The sequence below is a fragment of the Lepus europaeus genome, chromosome 7, assembly GCF_033115175.1.
Source record: "Lepus europaeus isolate LE1 chromosome 7, mLepTim1.pri, whole genome shotgun sequence".
Lineage (NCBI taxonomy): Eukaryota > Metazoa > Chordata > Mammalia > Lagomorpha > Leporidae > Lepus > Lepus europaeus.
In genome coordinates this window covers 75916550-75934034 of record NC_084833.1, presented here as the reverse complement: position 1 = coordinate 75934034, position 17485 = coordinate 75916550, and the positions used below count along the sequence as shown (strand labels likewise).

At 46.1% G+C, this 17485-nt stretch overlaps 1 protein-coding gene across 2 annotated transcripts; it reads right to left on the bottom strand.

The window, feature by feature from the left end:
- Positions 1–4229: 4229 nt before the first annotated feature.
- Positions 4230–14442, bottom strand: PRSS23 (serine protease 23). Of its 2 annotated transcripts, none has more exons than XM_062196841.1 (2): positions 14339–14442; positions 4230–5515 (listed from the first exon to the last, which is right to left on the bottom strand). In XM_062196841.1, exon 2 carries the CDS (start codon positions 5512–5514, stop codon positions 4348–4350), a length of 1167 nt encoding a protein of 388 aa, XP_062052825.1. In that variant the 5' UTR covers position 5515; positions 14339–14442; the 3' UTR covers positions 4230–4347. The 2 variants fall into 2 exon arrangements, with proteins under 2 accessions (XP_062052825.1, XP_062052824.1); XM_062196840.1 differs by lacking the exon at positions 14339–14442 and adding an exon at positions 10041–10195.
- Positions 14443–17485: the final 3043 nt, after the last annotated feature.

Sequence of the window (17485 nt, the reverse complement as noted above, 5' to 3'; positions counted from 1 at the left end):
CAACAGCAGGAAGCATAGGGTTATATCACCAGAGGTAAGAGGTAAAAGGGCGGAAGAGGTGGGGCTATCTGAGAAGCAGCCATGATGGAGGAGAAGACATAAACACAGCAAATCAGGTAAAGATAGCTGCCCTTCCCCTCCTCCTGCCTTAGCAGAGGAGCTGGAGGTCAGAAGAGGGAGGCCCTTTGACCCAGGCTGGAGGGTTTACATTTTACATTAAACTGCATTGAAATTTAATCTCCAAAAGGCAAGAGGCAACTATGGCTTCAGTCTGTTCAACCCCAAGGCCGTCACCTTCTCACAGCTGAGAGCTGTCCCAGCTCTCAGCCTTGTTTACTCTTGACCTGGAAGCGGATTTATTTCCTTCTCTGGGGAAACACCAGACTAAAAATAGATGTGTTGTGCATCTGCTACAAATGGTTTTGTTTACCACCTATGTACTTTAGTCATAGGATTTTTAAATGGCCTTTCCCTGTCGGGGGCCCTTGGGATGCTGATCCAGGCAAAGAAGGAGCACAGCAGGAGCCACAGTGAAAGCCTAGGGAGCTGCAGTCCAGCGTGGTTCCCAGGTCAGCAAGGACTGCTGTGAGTCTGCAGTCTGCAAAGTGCTTCGAAGGATTTAATCATTGAGAGGATCTATGAAGCCTCTTTGCCCTGGACATACCAGATTTCTGCCTGTGTCCAGATTCCTCATTAATAGCCTTCCCTTTCAGTTTCAAGAGAATTCCACTCTGGATGACAAATTGAATGGTAAATCTATCAAACAACCATAGCAGTCAATAGATAGAGGGCGCTTCAAGGCAACCTTGACTTGGTTCATGACAAGAACGAAGAAAGATGGCAGACATGGACAGGAGGCAGAGCAGGAAGAAAGTCCTGTCCACCAGCCTTCCCAGCTGAAGTGTGGAAGTGCAGCAGACTGCTGTCAGAATTCCTCCAGACACCTGCATGACTGTCGTTTGCCCCTCAGTTGGCAGTCACAGAAAGCTGTCAGGCCAGGGCAGGCTTCATCATCCTCAGCCAGTTCTCAGTTAAAGACCTCCTATGGAGGCTGCTATCTCAAATATGTGACCCAGGTGTCACTGGGGGCTTCACCTCCCACTGAGCAGGAACACTGAGCCACACAAAGAACAGGGAATTAGGAGCCTGATCTTGGTATTCCAATCCCTTCCTGGTCCAAAACAGAGAGAAAGAGTGAGTGGGAGAGAGAGGGAGGGAAGGAGAGAGAGAGTATATACATGCAACTCTACCACTTACTGACTCATGCTTGTTTTTACACTAGTTTCTTTCCAAAATTCCAAGTGCTCAATAAGTCCACTGAAAAATGTCTCAAATTGTTTCAGCCACCTTTTAAAAAATAAGATTTATTCATTTATTTGAAATGCAGAATTATCCAGATAGAGGAGATTGGGGGGATGACAGAGAGATATCATCCATCTGCTGGTTCATTCCCCAATTGGCCACAATTGCCAGAGTTGAGGTAGGCAAAAACCAAGAGTCAGGAACTCCTCCAGGATCTCCTACGTGGGTAGTAGGGGCACAAACATTTGGGCTGTACTCTGCTACTTTCCCAAGTGCACTAGCAGGAATCTGGATGGGAAGTGGAGTAGCCTGGATTTGCAAACCAGGCACTCCAATACAGGATGTGGGTATCCCAAGTGGTGGCTTAATCCATTGCAGCACAACACCTGCCTCTGCCAGCCACTTTTTGATTCTCAGCGACAAATAATGTATAAATTAACTTTTACCATTTTATTCTGTGAACATTTCCAAATCCTAGTTCTAGGGTCTAGTTAAATCCCAAAGGCACTGATTCCATGCAGGTTCATTGTATTTTTTGCTTTATCACGTTGGCCAATGGGCAGTCAGAGCTACCCCCAAAATGTATTTATTAGAGCAGTAGATTGCTCGTAGTCACTGGATGAGAACCAACGTTTCCACGATCAAAAATGCATGTTGAAATGCAAACTTGGAAACACAAACATGTCTATGTGTTCTGCAGGACTTAGACCTTCTAGTGTGTGAACAGGTGTGTGATACCTGATAAAGAGAAGGATTAGTGAGAGATGTCTCCCTCCTACTTAATCGCAGTACCCTTTTTATTTTTGGCAGGAAATCTGGAGGAACAAGCATCTAAGAAATGCCCTTTGAGAAGCCTTGTTCTACTATCCCTATTAGAAAAGTATGCTTACCATGTATATAACTCATACATGTAAAGTACTAGCTATAGTAATAATATAATGAGTTCTGTCTTTGAGCTATGACAGGCTTTAATTACCACTAAAATATGGATACATTGCATTACTTTACAATTTTCTTTTATGATGCTACCAGTTTTGCTGTGTACGACATATGGACACTTTTATTTTTAGTAAATTACATTTTCATGGCATATGGATGCCTTTTTAAAAGTAAATTACATCTACTTGAAAACTAAACATTGATACTATTTTGACTTGGTGCCACTGACTAGCTTTGCAAGAAATCAAAATTAAAAAAAAAAAATCAAGGTGTTTCACAAAGAGAGTATCTATTTTTTTAAGCCAGTCCTGGTCTAGGTGTTCAGCAAAATCTCTGCACCAAGCAAAAGCAAAAACCCCAAATACCAAATGTAGAAATGGAGATCTCACTCACTCCTCAGGTGAGATTCCTGTCAGATTCCAAAGCAAATTGTACTGGCAGCCGTGCATTGTCCCAACTCTGCACCATATTTCTTATGTGATTTGAAGAAAGCACTGTGGCTGTAGGTTTCTTGGGTGTCTTATCAAGACTACCTTTTTGAAAAGCCCAAGTAAAACAAGCAACAAGTCACCCATGGAATGTTTAATTGGTACTGCTATAATTGGATAACTTCACCAACAGTCACAACATAGGTTGAAATCACCCAGGATGCAAACATATCTACTTTGTATTTCATTTGCATATTTTGTTTTCTCCACTGACACATTTAGAAACAGTACTTAGACGGAGAGCTATAAAATGAAAACATAGAATACGTCAAAGTCTTTGCTTTATATGCTAGGATTACCATACTGATAAAACATTTCTGAAGGCACTTATTGGAGTGCAAAATTCTGATCTACTTTGCATTTTCCCAATTTTCATTTTTACCATTTTTTATGATTCTAGGTACCTGTAGCCCAGAACACTCCAGTAAAAGGAACCCTCTTTTTAAAAAGCCTTAGTTTTTCTTAAAGCAACTTGCAAGTATTTTTACTACAAGTATAGTAAAAGAGATAGGTTTCCAATCTGAACAAGTACATAGTTCCCTGAGAGCACGCTGAAAACCATGCAGAATAATTTTTGATGAGGTTGGTTGCCAGTGCCAAGCTCCAAACAAGTGGTTATTCTGTTGTGACATCTGCCAAGCAATGCATCCATTGTTCTCTGGAATTTAATTCATTTTAAATTACTCCATCCAAATGATAAAACATGAGATGTGCTACACTCCCCGGGTGAAATGCTATGATTGTTTTTAATGTGACCACAACTGTTAGCTGGGAAGCCACACAGCCTGGTGTAATTAGGCCCTGATTACTGTCTTCTGAAAAACATCTAGTTCTAGAAATGTAAGTGAAATCCTGTTAAATGGAAAGAACTGGGAGAAATGATCTTGATTACTCTGGTATGACTGCAAAGTTGGCAGAGCCGTATGCTTCCCAGAATGCAGAAGCTCAGTCTTGGGAAGAGAAACCGTTTTCAAACCTAGAAGCAGCTGGGGTGCTGGTTTACAGTAAGATATGGCTAAAATGTGTTTCAATTCAAATTATTCTACTGTTCAAGGACTGCTGTGTAAATGCCCCAAATCCAAACTATTATAACTTCCTATCTAAGAAATGTTATAAAATTCCTACGAGTTATATGTGGGGGAGCACAGTACCATCTGGAAGCATTAATGATCAGGCATGGAAAACACACAAAAGAGGACTCTCAGACGAAAATATACACAGAGAACAACTCATATCCCCTGTAGTCCACATATTTAATATAAACCTCTGAAACAAGTTCAGGTGAAATAAAAATCAGAGTTCTCCAGAAAAAAAAAGATTAACTTAATTAGCAAGTATTCCCCATTGCTTCAAACATCAGTATTTTTTTTATTTCTATGCAAAAATATGTTTTCAAACTGCTTAAATGATAGGACATGATGCACAAACCAGTTACAAAAATGAAGCCAGTCATCTTGCAATTTTAAGAAATTAGGTAAAATATACTATTTGACATGTTAATTCTCTCTCTCTCTCTCTCTCTCTCTCACACACACACACACGCACACACTGACAAATGTGGCCTCTTCTACAATAAGTACACAAAGACCATTAAGTGCTGTCGGGAGGGAACACTGCGTCACCCCTCTCTACAATCCAGGTAATTTCCTTTAATCCAATAGCAAATCTGGGCGTATTTGAGAGGAGTGATTCTAACGGCCACATTGAAATCTTGTGGAGAACCATTCATGTCCACCCACTGGTGCCCTGAGAAGATGCCAATAATTTTTCGCTCCCACTTTTGCTGCTGTCTCTTCCACATCCTCACGTAGACCCCTGAGCCGCTGGCCCCGGGCTGGGCATCACACTGCTGGTAGAGTAGGTCATAGGTCTCATCTTTGACATCACAGAAGCGGTACACTAAGTTGCCTGGCCGGTCATTATCATAACCAGAGAAGTGGATTCTGCCCCCTGGCAGCTGTTTGGCAGAAGGGCTCACCCCAATCTTCATGAACTTTCTCTTGTGGGGTTTCTTGAGTTCCAAGAGGGCGTAGTCATAATCCATGCCAATGTCATTGGCGTTGCCTTTGATCCAGCCCTTGGGCACGTGAGTGCGTTTCACACGGATCCATTGAAATTTCATCTTTTCGGGTATGGCTGAGCTTGAGTGGTTGGCCCCTCGGCTGCCATCTTTAAACTTGGGCTTGAGGAAGCCCACTCGAAGTTTCTGTGTCCCTTTCACATAGGTTTTTCCATCATGTATGCAATGTGCAGCTGTGAGGACGTGCTTCTCTGCCACCAGGGTGCCGGTGCAGCCTGTAGATAACTTCACTGATGTTGAGAAAGGGTAGTTGAGCAGGAAGTCCTTCCCAAAAATGCTGAACCTGCTGTCGTAGCCATAAATCTGCCGCTTCCTCCGAGACCTCCCCGAAGACTCTGAGTCTCCACGTTGGGCCCCACCTCCACCACTGCTGAGGACATAAATGCCCACCTGCGTCTCTGTGCGGCTGCCATTGGCATAGAGCGTTTCATACGACAGGTACTGCTTGACCTCTTCATATGTGGGCAGAGGACTGCTCTTATGACACTGGGGACCACATGAAGAGGACACTTCCAATTTTGCTTCAGCTGCAAAATCTGGCTTGGCTAGGTTGAGGGTAGACTGGGGCAAGACGACAGGCAGGCGGTAAGCAGGCCACGTGGGTTTCCAGGAGGCACTGTAAGGGCTCACCTGTCCAACAGCACAGAGCAGGAAGAAGAGGAGAAGGATGAGGAGTCCTGGAATCCCCGTCATGCTGGGCACCATTCTGTAGAAACAAAGACAGGCAGGTCAGGAGGGCAAGGGCTGAAGTTCACCGACAGCAGATGATGAAGCCCAGCAGCGCGCCGGCCATTGTTTCCAAGTCTGTCCGCCTTCCTCAGGAATCAGGGTGTGGAGGGGAATCTTTAGGAAATGGTCTCATTTACAATGCTGGGGCTTAACCTTGGGATCAGTCTGTGGCTGAGTGCCCCCAAGTGCAACCAGGTGTTCCTTCCCTTGTGTGTTGGAGGTGCCCTCAGGACACCCTATTGCCAGGGTTCCCAGGTGGACTGCTGCCCAGCGCTGATCTCCACGTGCTTTAGAGCCTTCTCCATGGTGAATTCTAAATGCTGCCCCCTCCTAGCTCTCTGGTCCCCCTTTCTTTCCTTTTTTCTCTCTCATCCTCACTATGACATGCACTTGGAAAGTTTTCAGGGCAACTTGCTCATTTACAGCTGAGTGAGAGACACAGGCTTCCAGGAGGAAGAGCTCTGCAGAGGCACGCCTACTAGGACCCGTATTGCTTCCAAATGACGGCTGCATTTGGAACAGGGCATGAGGCTTTCTGCTTTGAATGTAAAGTAATCTTTACTATTATATATTTAGTTCCAAAGAAGGAAGGTCTCTAACAAACAAAATATTTCTTTTTCCTTTGGATTATTTTGTATACCAGCAGAATTTTTGCCAAAGACCCAAAGCTCTTTTTTTTTTTTAAATTTGTTTATTTGAAAGGCAGAGTTACACACAGGGAGAGAGATTTTATATATATATATATATATATATATATATATATATATATATATAGAGAGAGAGAGAGAGAGAGAGAGAGAGATCTCCCATTCACTTGGTTCACTTCCCAAATGACCTCAACAGCCAGGGGTGGGCCAAGCTGAAGCCAGGAGCTTCATCTGAGTCTCTCATATGGGTGCAGGGACTCAAGTACTTGGGCCATTTTCTGCTACTTTCCCAGCTGTATTAGCAGAAAGCTGGATCAGATGTGGAGCAGCCAGAACTCGAACCAGCTCCTATGTGGGATGCTGGTGTTGTAGGCAGTGGCTTAACACCAGCCTAAAGCTCTAATCTTGCATTAGGAATACTACTGATTGTTGGTTACTTTTACAGGTGTTTGAAACTGTTCCCACATAGTCTAAATGCCTGAATTTGGGCCTATGCTAGCACTCAAACATTTCTGTTTTATTTATTTGAAAGGCAGAGACAGAGAGCATGCAAGAGAGATCTTCCATTTGCTGATTCCTTCCCCAAATGCCTACAAGAGTAAGAGCTAGGTCAGGATAAAGCCAGGAGGCTGGAACTCAATCTGGGTCTCCCATGTGGATGCCAGGGACCCATATACCTCAGCCACCACTCGCTGCCTCCCTTAGTACACATGAGGCTGCAACTGGAGGCAGAGCTGGGACTTGAACCCAGGCACTGCTGTACAGAAAGCCCAGCCCGGGGTTGATGCTGTGGCTTAGTGGGCTAAGCCTCCGCCTGCAGCACCCGGATCCCATATGGGTGCCAGTTCATGTCCTGGCTGCTCCTCTTCCAATCCAGCTCTCTGCCTATGGCCTGGTAAAGCAGTGGAAAATGACCCAAGTGCTTGGGCTCTTGTAACTGTGTGGTAGACCCAGAGGAGGCTCCTGGTTCTTGGCTTCAGACTGGCCCAGTTCCAGCCATTGCAGCATTTAGGGATTGAACCAGCAGATGGAGACCTTTTTCTCTGTCTCCCCCACTGTCTGTAGCTCTACTTCTCAAATAAATAAACAATAAAGAAAGCCTGGCCCTCAAAAAATGTATCCAAGGAATGCTTGTGTTAATGTAAGAATGAATAAGTGAGGTGACTAAAAGATTTTTTTGAATGATGCATTTTGATTGCTCATGATGGAGATGTATGTGAATGATACAGTCACAGAGGGGGTGTGAAGTCAGTGTGGATAATAGGGGAGGCAGTTCCAGGGGAGGTGATGTCTGGGATGAGCATGAAGGTTGAAGGAAAGTTGGATAACATAGGAGAGAAATGGACAATTAGAAAGAAGGAACAGGGGCCGGCGCTGTGGCGCAGTGGGTTAACGCCCTGGACTGAAGTGCCAGCATCCCATATGGGCGCCGGTTCTAGTCCCGGCTGCTCCTCTTCTGATCCAGCTCTCTGCTACGGCCTGGGAAAGCAGTAGTAGATGGCCCAAGTCCTTGGGCCCCTGCACCCACGTGGGAGACTGAATGAAGCTCCTGGCTCCTAGCTTCGGAATGGTGCAGCTCCAGCCATTGTAGCCAACTGGGGAGTTGGGGATGGAAGACCTCTCTCTCTCTATGCCTCTCCTCTCTCTGTGTAACTCTTTCAAATAAATAAATAAATCTTTAAAAAAAAGAAAGAAGGGACAGCCATCTGTGCAGGGGCATGGAGATGAGCAACAGTGTGAGTCACTTGAGGAATTATCCTTAGCTCCGCTAGGGTGGAGCAGAGGTAGTGGTGGAGGCAGCAGGCAGGAGCCAGGTTCTGAAGGGCTGTGTGCTTTAAATGAGGGGGTTTGAATTTTGTCCCGAAAGGTGTTAAAGACCCTGATCTGTCATCCCACAAGGAAAACAGAGATGAGACGAAGGAAGTACTTTCATAAATGCTAAAGCAGCAATTGACTGGCTCTTAATTTTCTGGCTCAAGAGAAGCTGACTCAGTGGATAAAGTAATTCATTCACAATCAAATCCTCAAAGAAGGACAAAGGGGGGGGGGGTGGTTCTCAAGAGGCCAGCAGGAGGCAACCTCCATTATTTTCATTCTCCTGTTTGAGGGTGCAGACCTGTTGGCAACTTCAGGGTGCATTTTGCTTTCTTTTACATAGAACTAGAAAACCCCCATTGATCTGATCTGGTCCAGCTGATGCCATTCCCATCACCACTATATTTCTAAAATATGTGTGTACCACACCCACCCTGAAATCTTTTCTTTTTGACTCTTTCTCTTGGATTCCACTTCTGTCAGAGAGAACAGGGATGGAGGGGTGGAGAATAAAGTCCCAGATAAAAGTCAATTCCTGGGATGTGCTGAGTCCTTCTCTGCTTCTGCTCATCTTTCTAAACAGGAAGGGTCCTTGAGCCCTCTCCAGGGGAGGAAACACATTTAATTATTTTGTTAATCCTCGAAATCATGCAGTGCATATATAAGGGTATGCACCTGTTTGTGTGTGCTTGTCGAAGCACTGCTGAGTGTAAAGACTGTCAGCGGGCTAGGAAGGAGACGCTGATGCCAGCAGACATGGCAATGGAATAGCTGTGGTTACGGCAATGCTCTAGGGGATCTTCGGGGCATGGATCTGTTTCTGATTATTCTCATTAACTGGCCAAGGACCCAGCCCTTAAGCTTATCTAGAGCTTACACAGCCTTTTCTCTATGAAAGTTGTTGTCTAGGTGATTAAACGTCCCACTCACAGCAGAATTCCTGCCAAGTGTGACATGTACTAGGAGGAATCATGCATCTCCCACATGGCTGAACCTTGAGGCCCATCTCTTCATCACATCCTCCCCCCTCCCCCATTGACTAATGTGGAGAATGTTGCTGCTGCTAGCATGGAACAGCAGATATGGTAAGCCAAGTTTCACTTTGGTTTATCTTAAGACAGAAAACACAGAATCAGAGGTCCAAGTTGGCAAGTATGGAGAGTGTGTAGGAGATGAGACATAAATTGTAGGTAATGTATATTTCCAGTGTGCCTAAGGAACATATTACATAGGATATGCTCATATTATCATCTAGAACATGAATCTTCAAACCCCAAATCTGAAATTTGTATGTTAGTTGTGCACTGGGAGAGAAGAGTTTGAATTATCAACTGCACCAAAACTCTTCTGGTGGCATCTGTCTTTATCTTTGTCCCTTTGCACAAAATTAAAATCATCTGTTGGCAGGTGTCCAGGGAAGATAAATGCAGAAAAAAATCTGAAACTAGTGCAAATATGCACACATAAAATCCATGTAGGAACCTTGTCTTAAAGAATTAAACCCCTGTCTCAGGCAAAATTAACTCTAATTTCAATTTCCCAACTGTTTTGCCTGTATAGTAAATCCCTGTTTAAAAAATACTTTCTAAAGGCCTTAAAGCATGCTCCATTTCACATTTGCCACCATGACATGTCTTTTTTTACTTTGTGTTTCAAAAAGAAACCATGCTACTAGAAACCAGTCATGATGTTACTGGGTATGGAGAGAGGGGAGGAGTCCTCTCCTGGGGTATGGGTGCTGGGCAGTTGGCGGGGCTCTCACTTGCCATAGCCTCACTCTGACCTTTCAAATATAGAGGACCAAATGGATTCTTTGGCAAAATGATGGGTAATCACATGCCAAGAACCTCTGGAATCATTCCAAGAACATTTAGAGAATGCTACAGCAATCTCCCATTTTATACATTACTACCAATTCAGTCTTTAAATGCTGGTAATTTTGCTCAGAATGGGGACCAGGTTAGCTACCTGTGAGAAAAGGACTTGTACAATCAACTTGTCAGTGGAAGATGGCCCAAGTCCTTGGGTCCCTGGACCTACCTGGAAGACCCAGAAGAAGCTCCTGGCTCCTGGCTCCTGGCTTCAGATCAGTCCAGCTCTAGCTGCTGCGGCCATTTGGGGAGTGAACCAGCAGATCGAAGACCTTTCTCTATCTCTCCCTCTGTCTGTAACTCTACCTTTCAAATAAATAAACCCTAAAAAAAAGATTACAAGCTTCTTAAGTTGTCCACTCCCTTACCAACTGCTCATTTACTTTAAAACATTAATTTTTACATTTTAAAATATAGTTTTACTTATTTGAAAGGTGGGTGGAGGGGAGAGAGAGATTGAGATGTGCCATCTGCCGGCTAACTCCCCTAATCATTGCAACAGTGAACTCTGGAGCTGGGAACTCAATCTGAGTTTCTAACATGGGTAGCAGGGACCCAACCACTTGAGCCATCACATGCTGCTTCCCAGGATGTGGATCAGCAGGAAGCTGGAATGGGAGGTGGAGCCAAGATGTAATCCCAGTTATTCAGATATGAGATGTGGCCATATCAAGAGGTGTCTTAACCACTGTGCCAAATGCTTCCCCCAAAAATGTTTATTTATGGTGGATTAGAAACCATTCTGAACAACCTGAACCACATGATCTCTTTAAATGGCGTTTTCAGGTGCAGGATTCTCTAATTTTATAATTTTCTAGGAACATAAAAATCCAGATTGACAACTGCGTTATTTACAAACGATGTCTGCATGTACTGCTCAGAAGTATCAGCTCGGGCGGTGCCACGCTCACTAGGCTAATCCTTCTCCTGCGGCGCTGGCACCCAGGGTTCTAGTCCCGGTCGGGGCACCGGATTCTGTCCCGGCTGCCCCTCTTCCAGTCCAGCTATCTGCTGTGGCCTGGGAAGGCAGTGGAGGATGGCCCAAGTGCTTGGGCCCTGCACCCACATGGGAGACCAGGAGGAAGCACCTGGCTCCTGGTTTTGCATCAGTGCAGCACGCCGGCCGCAACGTACTGGCCATGGCAGCCACTTAGAGGGTGAACCAACAGAAAAAGGAAGACCTTTCTCTCTGTCTCTCTCACTAACTCTGCCTGTCAAAAAAAAAAGAAAAAAAAAAGTATCAGCTCAAAGAATTCTGGAGGTTGGAGGTACAGGGGAAAAGGGAAAGGAAAATTTATCATGCTAATCTCTTATCTATCTCGGAGACCAGATTTCCCTAATCAGTCTACAAAGGTAACAAAGGACTCCAATAGGGAATGGCTTTTAAGAGCTGAGTAGAGGGATGACTTGGTCCTTCCAGGATAGCTCCCAAAGAAAATGGAGAGAGGAAGCAACACCCCTGTCCACCAGGGGTTTCCCCTGAGGCATTCATAGTCCATCCTGACTCATCCACAAGAACAGCCCAAACAAGGATGTCTGTGAAGCTTTGCCATTAAATTGGTGGCTTTGCATTAACTTCTCAATTCATTTGATAATGGAACAATTTCTCAGAGGACAAATATTGTTTTATTTTTGATGAACTTTAGGTAAGCCTGTGCTATGCCCATTTAGATTTATTTGAACATAAACACTCCAGGGTGTAAACAGATTCAATAGAAACACTTATAATCCCATAACTGGGGAGGTAACTAATGGGTAACATAACTAAACTTGTTCACTTTTACAAATGAGTCACAATATCCTTGTAGAACTGTCTGAAAAACTCTTTAAAAAAAGATATGAAGATATCCAAATCTATCCTCATTATATCTAAACCAGGATGAAGAAAATTTAGATCCACACCATATCATTTCTAGGAATAAGACTTTGCTGGGTAGAGATTCCTCATAAACATAAATTATCTTTTAAAACTTTCAACTAAGTATTTGCATGCATCACTTCACCTAAATGACAAAGCAGAATGGAAACCTAAGGTAAGCAAATATATTTTCACTATGCTTAGTAATACACGAACTGTATTCCTTTTCCACCTCTGGGCACCTGACTCACAGAAGGGTTACACACTCTGTGCTCCATCACTCAGTGTGAGGCACCGTCTGCTGTCTAAAAATACTTACACTTTTGAGGATGCTGCTACCCCATCAGCCCACTCATACAACAGACGGACTTTGCACATTACCATATGTGCAAACAACAATAATCTCTTTGGAGACTGGGCACTGTGACTGCTGTCTCTAGTTAAGCATCTTCATCTTCAAAAAAAAAAAAAAAAAAAAAACTGCAACAACACAGAGCTCCTCCAGAGGGCAAGTGACTTAACTGCTACAGCCAAGGGCGGCGAGGGAAAAGGAATCCTTAGGACATACATTCTCCATTGTACGGCATATGAATTCCTGTGACTGCTATAAACAGACATGACAGAAAGAAACAGTAGGAAAGTTTTCAAAAGATAAAAGTTTTGGACAGCAATTGGTAGGATGGCAAAGGGTCTTCCACGGGATCTGGGGCCAGGGACACTGAACATTGAAACTGCGCTAATTCCTAAAGCAAACGCTTAAGAAAGAACAAAGCTCTCTGAATACTCTGCAGTCACAGAACCTGTTAAAGCAAAAACAGACTTAATCATATAATGGTTTAGGAATTACAGTCTGTACAGGAAACTAGGGGAACTTTAAAGTCCAGAACCATAGACACAATCTCACAATCAAACGAAGTTTAACTTCTTCTCTATCAGACAACTACCTAGTGAGTCTCCCATAAACCTGGCAGGAGAACAAAAACAGAGTGTGTAAAACTGTCAATGGCGAGACCATGAGAAACAAATTCCCCAGAGTCAGTGGGAGTTATGCATCAACAGTGCTTGGTGGATTAAATCCTAAAGGACCTGTGAGAAGAGACGTCCGGGAGAACCTGAGACTATTACACACTGCAGACTGGGGGCAACAAGTTCTCAGACACGCTAATGGTCACTTTGGCACTTACACTACAGACATAAAAATGCCCACATTCACTATCTACCTGAATAAACTGTCAGTGTTACAAAAATAAGATCCATTGTCGCAACCTTGGGAAAATGCTTCCTTACCAGGTTAGGCATAGAAGTGTCTAGTTGCATCTTGTTAAGTTACATCTTGACTTTATTTAAGTGGAAAAAAACACAAGTGAAGAAGTTATTCGTATGCAGATGGTGTGCATGCGATCACAAACACTTTCACGACTAAATGTGGTGACTTCTGTCCTATTTTCTATGTTCCTTCTCCTGATTCCATCTCCAGTACACTCCTAAGAGTTTTCTTGACAGATAGTTATAAAGCCGGGTTTGAATGTTCTCACGCACAAGCAGGATCTTGAAACAACATGCAATGAATATCTTGATGTTAATTTGGCATAGAGATTTGGCAACAGCTGGTTTCAACTCTTTCCATGTGGCCACGTGAAGATGACTCTGGCATTGGCCTGACTGATCCTTAGAGACAGACAGGCACCTTTCAAGTTCAGTGTCCAGAGCTGAGAGAAGCAGGCACTCTTCCAACCCTGATACTGAACAAGCTGGAGCTTCCCACCAGCCAAGGGCTGTGTCTGAATTCTCATGGGTGTCACCCAACGGGCAATAAAACAAACAGCATTTTTATCAGCTGCTTTCTCACAGATGCTTGAAAACAAACCTGATTTGTTTCCTGGAGCAGAGCAGTGGTGCTCCTTTATCTAAGCGAATCCACTCCGCTTTTTAAAAAAATTTTAAGAACTTGTAAAAACCCTTTTATTTAAAAACTAGTAACTCTTGATGAATGGCTCCAGGCTGAAGAGAAATACTTGCTTCCAATAACTTGTTGATAGTTCAGACAGTAGTTTGTAGGGTTAGTCCATGGTCATCAGTTAAAAACTCCGGAGAACTATACTTTCAGGGATCATTTCTATAGTTCGCTACTAGAAAAGATCCTATTTTCTAACCTGTGTTTGCCTGAACTTCTCTTGCTTGCTAAGGTGTGTTCTCAATCACGTGCCTAGGGTTAAAAATTAATGCTCAGAGCTTGATGGAATCACATCATATGCAAAACTCAAGGAGAGTAAGTGTTGGTGAAGTGTGCATAGGGGCTGGGGGTGTTGCCAGCGGGAGGAGAGCCTGCTGGAGCCGGCTCCTTCACGGCACCCTTCCAGCACCCGGCGTCCAAGATCGCCGCTCCACGGGTGACATTAAATGAATCCAAATGCCCTGCAGCCCCGGGGTCTCCCTGGAGCTCCCCAGTTCCAGCCTCGAAACCCGACGGCGGCCCGGGTGCGGTCTCTGGTGCCCCCAGCAGCCGCAGTCACCCCACCCAGGGCGCAATCGGTCCTTTGTCCCGTTCCTCCCGGCGCCTCGCTGCCCCGGCGCCCCGGCGGATGTCCCCAGCCCGCGCCCGCACTCACCGCGCCGAGCAGCCCGCCCGGGCCGCGGTTCGCTGCGCCGCTCAGACAGGTGTGGGATCCGGGAGGGCGCGCGCGGCTCCCATGCCTGCCCCGCGGCGCCACCGAGTGCGAGCGAGCGAGCGGGCGAGCAGAGCCGGCAGCGGGCGGGTCCGCCCCCCGCGCCTCCAGAGGCCCGCCCGCCCCGCCTCCGGCCTCGGGGAAGCGGCGGCCGCCGCCCGCCCCTCGGCACCCGGCCCGCGCCCCCTCCCCTCGCCGCGCGACTCCGGCTCGGGCAGGGGCGGCGCCGAGAGTGCCCGGGGCCGGGCTCCGCGCGCAGGTGGGCCGCCCTGCGCGGGACCTGCCCGCCCTCACCCTTAGAACACCGCTCGGCCGCCGGCTCGCCAAGGCGACGCTTTCCCCGAGGAAAGCCAGCCTAGAGCTGCAGACCCAGGCCGCACCTGGTCACCCGCCTTCCTTCCCGGCAAAGTTGAGGATTAGACGCGAAACCCGGGCGCTCCTCACCCCACCTACATTTTGCGCGCTTTAAGGTGACCGTGCGTCTTCCAGCCCAGCGGGTGTCTCAGGGGCCTCCAGGAGACTGATAGCTGCCTTCCGGTGGCGGGACCATCAGCGCCTTGCCTCGTCTACCGCACCCAGGTGCTCGGGTGCTTGGGGCCGAAGCACCCGTGTGTCCACGTCGGGGCACAGCAGGTACAGCCACCCCCGCGCCCAGTGGGCCTGCTTCCCCCAGTGCCTCCCTGGTGTCCTCACCGCAGGGTCTTAGCTACGCCGGTGACCTGGCCATTTAAGAACCTGGTGCTGGAGTCTGACCCCGCTCCCGCAAACCAGAGATGACCGTTACTTACCATAAGGACCTGGAAATTTAGACATTTATCGACTCCTAGGAAGTCACACACGGCTACTGAATACTAGGGCAGATCTTATAACGAAGCACGTTTTTCTGTCAAGCCCGTTAAGTTTCCTTTCCCCTAATCAAAGCCTGCTCTCAGAATAGGTGTGCCTGATCGCGATCGCCATATAAAGTGTGTTTGACCTGCCTTAAGTGATGTGTTTGCAGTCAGTTTTAACTAGGAAAGCCGTGAACACCGTGATATTTCTCAAGCATAAAGGAAGCGTATTTTCTCGATTCTAAAATACTTCTTAGGCTTCCCAATCTTGGCTTAAATGACTTTCTTTTAGAATATTACAGTGATGATTAAAGACATAAACCCTATCTAAACTTCTGCTGCAGCTTTTGGAGAAACCAAGGCAAATTTATAAATCAAATAGTTTCTTCCAGAGCAATAAAACTAGCAGTGGGGGCCTGCACTGCGGCGCAGCGGGTTAACTCCCTGACCTAAAACCCCGGTATCCCACATGGGCACTGGTTCTAGTCCCGCTGCTCCTCTTCTGATCCAGCTCTCTGCTATGGCCTGGGAAAGCAGTAGAGGATGCCCCAGGTCCTTGGGCCCCTGCACCGGCGTGGGAGAAGCAGAGGAAGCTCCTGGCTCCCGGCTTCGGGTCATCGCAGCTCTGGCCATTGCAGCCAATTGGGGAGTGAGCCATCGGATGGAAGATCTCTTTCTCTCTCTCCCTCCCTCTCTCCCTCTTTCCCTCCCTCTCTCCCTCTCTCTCTCCCTCTCTCTCCATCTCCATCTTCATCTCCATCTTCATCTCCATCTCTCTGCGTCTCCTCTCTCTGTGTAACTCTGACTTTCAAATAAATAAATAAATAAATCTTTAAAAGAAAAACAACTAGCAGTGTTCCCTCAACTACTACCAGCATCACAGTGGTACTGAGTGCTGAGGTGTGGGTGTTGCTGTGTTGGTTCCAGCATGCTGCTGTGTGAGGTGCCAGAAACTGACTAAATTCACTCTCCTCTTTTCTTTCATTCCATCCATCATTTAGGAATTTCTGCTATTCCTTTCTTACTAGCATAACACACTTGTTATCTACTTGGTGCCAATAAATAGCACAGATATCTAACATAGGACTTGGTCTGAGATGGCTGCCCTACGATCCAGAATGTATTTACACTCATGTTTTACCATAAAAATGAGGGGAAAAAAGTACAAACCTCCAAGGGAGAAACACCATTAGAAGTAAAGCATCTTACTTAATAGAGGATCTGGGGGTGGAGTTGGAAGGAAGGTGGAAAAGGGATAGATTCTCAACCGTGCTTAACTTTTATTGGATTTACTCCAGCAAATATTTATTGAGTACCTATTACAAGCCATACATTGTCCTGGGCACAAATTAAAGGCCTGGCCATAGGAAGACAGCGAAGCAATGTGATGAAGGGAGTGCCAGTGACATTTGACTCTGTACGCCCCTTTCAGGGTCTGCTACTTAGTAACTGGCTTCACTTTTCTGTGCCATAGATTCCTCCTCTGTAAAATAAGGTGTTCTAACAATTGAGAGGATGAATACACAGGTGAACGTGGTAAGCCCTTCATAAATACTAGCTAGCTGTTGGTAACGCGTATCAAGCAAAACTGAATGTGCCTTACCTTGCTTTGCAACATGGTCCTCCAGCACAACGTCAACTCACCTTGGCAGTTCTTGCTTATTCTTCCTAGGAGTTGTAATGTTTCAAGCTAAAGTCAGAAGAACACGTTGGCTATTCCCCATCGTTCAGAAAGAAAGAATGTAAAACATGGAAGGGCCCAAGAGCAAATCCCTCCCTCTGCCAGTCTCAGGGCTATTTTGTCTGTTCCCAAACTAAATGTTTGCTTTTCTTTGTGTTCTTGTCCTACACTGCGGGCTCAACCTGTGCGGCCCGCACGCTGTAGGCATGGTGGGGCCATGGCACTCTTCGACCAGAAGCACAGGAGACAAGTTTCAGTGATCATGTCTGCTTTATTAAGCACACCTTTTAAAGGGCAGGCAGAGGGGCAGTAGCTAATTCAGATCAATGCTAATTCTATAGGATGAAGCCGATGTTGGCGCTGCTACGCTTCTCCAATCAGCTTGAAGTTCACAACCAGCCTGCTAGCAGTCAGGTTAGGGAGTCTTTCCCAGGAGACATGGTGCGCCATGCCCTCTCAACCTCCTGCGTGGGCAGGGCAGGCAGACACCCCGCCAGGTACAGGCTCACCCCCACTACACTGCTCTCTCTGCCCCACCCACCCCACACCTGAGGGACTCTGATTTTCGCCATTTTGCTG

Coding starts and splice junctions, on each gene's coding strand:
- PRSS23 (XM_062196841.1), bottom strand. CDS start 5,514: ATGGTGCCCAGCATGACGGGGATTCCAGGACTCCTCATCCTTCTCCTC.